General features: G+C 41.1%; 1 protein-coding gene across 1 annotated transcript in view; it reads left to right on the top strand.

Moving 5' to 3' along the window:
• gxylt1b (glucoside xylosyltransferase 1b) overlaps positions 1 to 4,269 on the top strand; it is an 8,977-nt gene extending 4,708 nt beyond the window's left edge. The window contains exon 7 of the mRNA XM_032505696.1: positions 3,766 to 4,269. Coding sequence (XP_032361587.1) covers positions 3,766 to 3,942 — 177 coding nt within the window. The 3' untranslated portion in view covers positions 3,943 to 4,269. The remainder of the gene's footprint in view (positions 1 to 3,765) is intronic.
• The last annotated feature ends 413 nt before the right edge of the window (positions 4,270 to 4,682 follow it).

Genomic DNA, 4,682 nt, shown 5'->3' with positions numbered 1-4,682 from the left:
TATGGTGTTTTTTGAAAATTAAACCATGTAAAGCTATTCTGAAATAACCCCTAAATACAATTATGAACCTGAAAATTAGCATAATATGAGCACTTTAAGTGTTTGACCCTGAGACTTCAAAGGATGCGGCCCCCTCTTTGATTTAAATTACTTGCTTTCTTGTTATGATCACAGGTTTTATTGCATTACATTTGATGTTCCTTTCCACACATACTGATTTAAAAAAATGTTGGCAAAAAGGCATTTTGGGTAATAAATTGTCTACCAGAAAGTGACTGAAAACAAGCACCCTGGTAAAAGTCTCTTGGGTACATTAAAGTGAAAAAGCCTGGTGAGCCCTTGTGTGTAATTTAGTGCCACATCTGATGAGGAGCCCTTTTATAACCTCAGTGACACACCTGCTCTCCTCCACTGCCCTGCTCCTTTACCCTCCTAGATGAGATTTTGGATTGGTGTGACCCCTAAAGACTGTAAGTGTTACTGACATCAGATGGTCCGCATTGGAAAACAAATCACCATTTCCAGAAGGTTGGAGTGAAACCTAATTTCCCCCATGGGGATGTTTATGGGTTGTTTACCAGCAGTGTAATGATATTGACAACATTGGTGGCATTTACTTAATGAAGCCATCAACATCGGAAGTCTCATTGCTTTCCTATTAACAAAGCATTAAACATAGATCCGAGCAATGGCTGATCCATACCTTATCTGTGGCTTTATTTTAGACACAATTACAGTCGTAGACACACATGGACATGTGCTGCTACAAGTGATCTTAAAACCCCACACAAGAGCCCATAGCATGCACTGACACAGTTTTCCAATAGCCTATGTAGGCATTGATACTTTCATAGATATGTGATTTGCCAGGAGTATGGATAGGTCCTTTTTGTGTTTCATCTCACTCTCCATTTCATCAATTTCTTGCTTCTTCTGCAGCAGAACCTTAGGCAACCTGAGTAGTGTTATGGGGTAAATAATTAACAAGAGATCACTACATTGGCAGCTGAGTAAAAGTGTGAGGGTTAAGAAAAGTGGTACAGGAATGACTTCAAATGCAGATTCACTTTCACTCAGTTTGGAAATAGTGTGGTTACAGGGAAATAATTTTGTTTTAAAATAGAACTACATGACGGCACGTTTAAAGTCATCCCTGGATTTCTTTGCTCTCAAACAATTGCCTCGTGTAAAAGAGTGCAGTTTAACCCTTCATCAAACCCAATGTGCAATCTTATGCTCCCTCCTGCTGTTCCCAACCTGGTTTATATAATGTGACTGGGTTCAAGTCCCTTTCATCTAATATGCAAGTTTGCGTGAGCAAACCTCTACAGAAGGCAGACAAAACTAAAAGGGGCCAAAACCAATCTAAAAGGCTCATACAGTAAGGCTTCTGGAAAGCTTAGGCAACAGAGACAATCTGGCAAATGGGTGAGGGTTTGTTGGAGAGCAAATATATACTGGGGCTGGTTACCAATGTAGAGCAGGTGTGTGACAGGTTAGGTGAGGGTTTGAGGTGGGGAAACACGCTGAGCACCGTTAGAGGACAGGTGTGGAATGGAATAGGCCATAGAGCACAGATGTCGCTAATAACATTAACGATGGCTCCCCCCACATTTTTATTTTTTCTGTTGCTTTCACTCCTTTACATGATTGTTGAAGTTGATACAACATACCTGGGCTAATTAGCCACAAGATAGCTTTCTGTTCACCAAAATCACAAAACCTCCACCCACTGCAACTGGTAAATAGTGTCCCACACATCACAAAAAGCCAATCAGCAAACTAAGCCCACAGCCCAAGTTCTGATAAACATGTAATTTATGTTGGGCTATACATTTTTAAATGCATCCATCTTTGTCGGATCACGGGGGAGGCAGCGGCTCTACTCCGAGCTCTTCACGGATGACTGAGCTTCTCACCCTATCTCTAAAGGAGACGCCAGCCACCCTCCTGAGGAAACCCCTCCACTTGTACCCTTTTTAAATGAGTTAATTTATTTGTTAATCCTTCCTGCTTAATCTTAAAATCTATAAAATGTCACAAAATAGTAAAATCTAAATGCGTCAGAACCCCATAAAACATTATAAAATTCCTTGTTTTGTCTGACCAACAGTTTAACACCCGAACACATTAACGTTAAAACTATTTACAATGACGAAAAGCAGCAAATCCTCATATATGAGAGACTGGGACCAGTGAATGATTAACATTTTTCTTGGTAAATGGCAATAATTAATAAATAATTAATTGTTCATCAAAATTGTTGTTAATGTAAAAGCACTAGATCTCGCTGTTATGTAGTGATAATTATAATAATAATAATAATAATACATTTTATTAAAGCGCCTTTCATGACACCCAAGGTCACTTCACAAAAAAAAGGACATTAAAGTTATAGTCATCTCATAAAGGTGTTGAGGTTCACACTAGGGACATGCAGTAGGCCTGCTGAGAATACTGCAAAATGTACATTTTTTATATCTATATATAGATATATATAGATATATATTCTCAGTAAACTGGAGACAAATGTACATAAATCCGTGTCCTGAATCCCCTGACTCGTTACACAAAGAAGTGTGAATACAAACAGCTGTGCTCCTCCCTGTCTGTCTGCCCGTCAAGTGTCTAAAACAGACCACAGCGATCTGTCTGTCATAAAAACTTCTCCCTCCCTCCCTCCGCTGCAGAAAAGCTGAGCCCAGTGTGCAGCAGTTACATTTTTACAGCCAATGGTACATTTAGAGTTGGAGTCTGCACACCAACAGTGGCCCATCAGCCTCACCAAATCAATACACCAACTGTAAATGCAACTTTATGACCGTGTGTGTGTGTGTGTGTGTGTGTGTGTGTGTGTGTGTGTGTGTGTGTGTGTGTGTGTGTGTGTGTGTGTGTGTGTGTGTGTGTGTGTGTGTGTGTGTGTGTGTGTGTGTGTGTGTGTGTGTGTGTGTGTGTGTGCGTGCTCGTGGACGCTGTATGTGCTCATAAAAACGCCATTGTCTTTGTGACCCAATATCAGGGACCAAACAGGAAGCAAATGAGCTGCATAAAAAATGGTAATTCCCCTTTGATTTCCTCGGAGCATTGTAAAGGCTCCTTCATTATTGGGAAGACAGAATTTTTTACTGTAATCCCTGGTTATCGCTGGACGGTAAGCCTATAGCATAAAACTGACTCCAACCATGTGGGCTGCTTTATGTTTTGTCCAGCTGACCAATCAGATTAGATTTGGATTCCCTTCTGAGCTCAGCATGCCTTGCGCATTTAGTTTTTAATTTATCCAGGGAAAGATATCCTCCAAGCCCAAATGCTGCCCAAAGCACCACTTTGCTTACTTACTGAGGAAATCCGATCAATTCCACTGGAACAGTAGGAGGCGAAGAGCTGTCCTTCAGGGAGTTTTCATAGTAGTTTGGGATTTCAACTGCTCATTTTAAGTTTCCAAGCCCACTCCTTCAACCCTCCAGACAACCACAGTGTTTCAGCTCTTTGAAGAAACAGGAGAGTACAAGTCATCTTACTTGGCAAGTCTCCTTCATACCATACGAGTCTGCCTTCATATTCAGTACAATTCTTTGCTTTAAAATCTCCTCGTTATTTGCTTTTTGTTTACTAAATGTCTCAAAATGTCGGATCAATACATTTAAATAGAATGTCATTCTTTGAATTAATAGAAATTACTTTGGAATTTATCTTTAGATCAGCAAAGCAAACACTGCAATACATCACACCAAATCCAACCAATGAATTGTTTTATCGTTCCAGTACTCTTTTGGCGCAGACCCAGTGACTTCTTTGTTGGATCCACTAGAAGAGGAGCTGTTGAAGACGACACACACTTATTGTGGTAAATCTCACGCGCTCCTTACCAAGAGACTGGCACGCAGCCTGGCAAACATCAACAGAAACAACGTGCACGGTGACAAAACCGAATCACAATGATGCGACCAAGGCCAAAAGTAGAGACTCCGAGAGACTGTCTTTTGACCGGTTGTACAGACTTGTCCTTGAACAAGAAACTAAACCCCCAGCAAGGAAAATGAACCACTACAGCTCCCTAAACATGTTTTTACCAGGAAAACTGTTCAATAACAATGAACCTTAGTTGTCTAAAGATGCATAGACTACTTTGTGGAAACCAATGAGTGGAGCTTTTAGATCATTTTGGTGAATAGCTTCTCCATAATGGTGCTGACACACCAAGCAGACGGCAAAGAACTAGTGGCGACGAGGCTCGACTCTGGCATCGCCTCATGTCTCCTCAATTCGCCTGTGTCTTGGCCAAAAAGTTGCGCATGAACACACTGCAAATACTACTTTGGAGTGTGTGACTTGGCAGTGGACGCACAAAGAATTGAGGATCAAAAGATCTCTAACCTAGTATGCGGCCGCTGCACATTATTTGCCAAGGGAGAAACAGTAAGACATGTCAGCCTCTAAGAATCCTGCTCGCATCGCGATTATGTAGAAGCAGAAAAGTACTCGAGGTGGTTTCCAAGATTGTCTGTTTATTCAAAGGGAATAATCCCAAATAATGGTCAAGCTCAGTTTTTTTATAGTGTCTAACAAGCTTCATGCCATGTGCTACGTCACGTTATTGATCCCAGACTGCTCTCGGATAACCTGTCCTGCCACATTCACAAATTTCTAATTGTTGACAAGAGCCTGTGAATGGCCCAGGT

Source organism: Etheostoma spectabile, chromosome 23 (genome assembly GCF_008692095.1).
Source record: "Etheostoma spectabile isolate EspeVRDwgs_2016 chromosome 23, UIUC_Espe_1.0, whole genome shotgun sequence".
Taxonomy (NCBI): Eukaryota; Metazoa; Chordata; class Actinopteri; order Perciformes; family Percidae; genus Etheostoma; species Etheostoma spectabile.
Note: the sequence above shows the minus strand (reverse complement) of the source record. Positions and strands in the feature narration are given on the sequence as shown.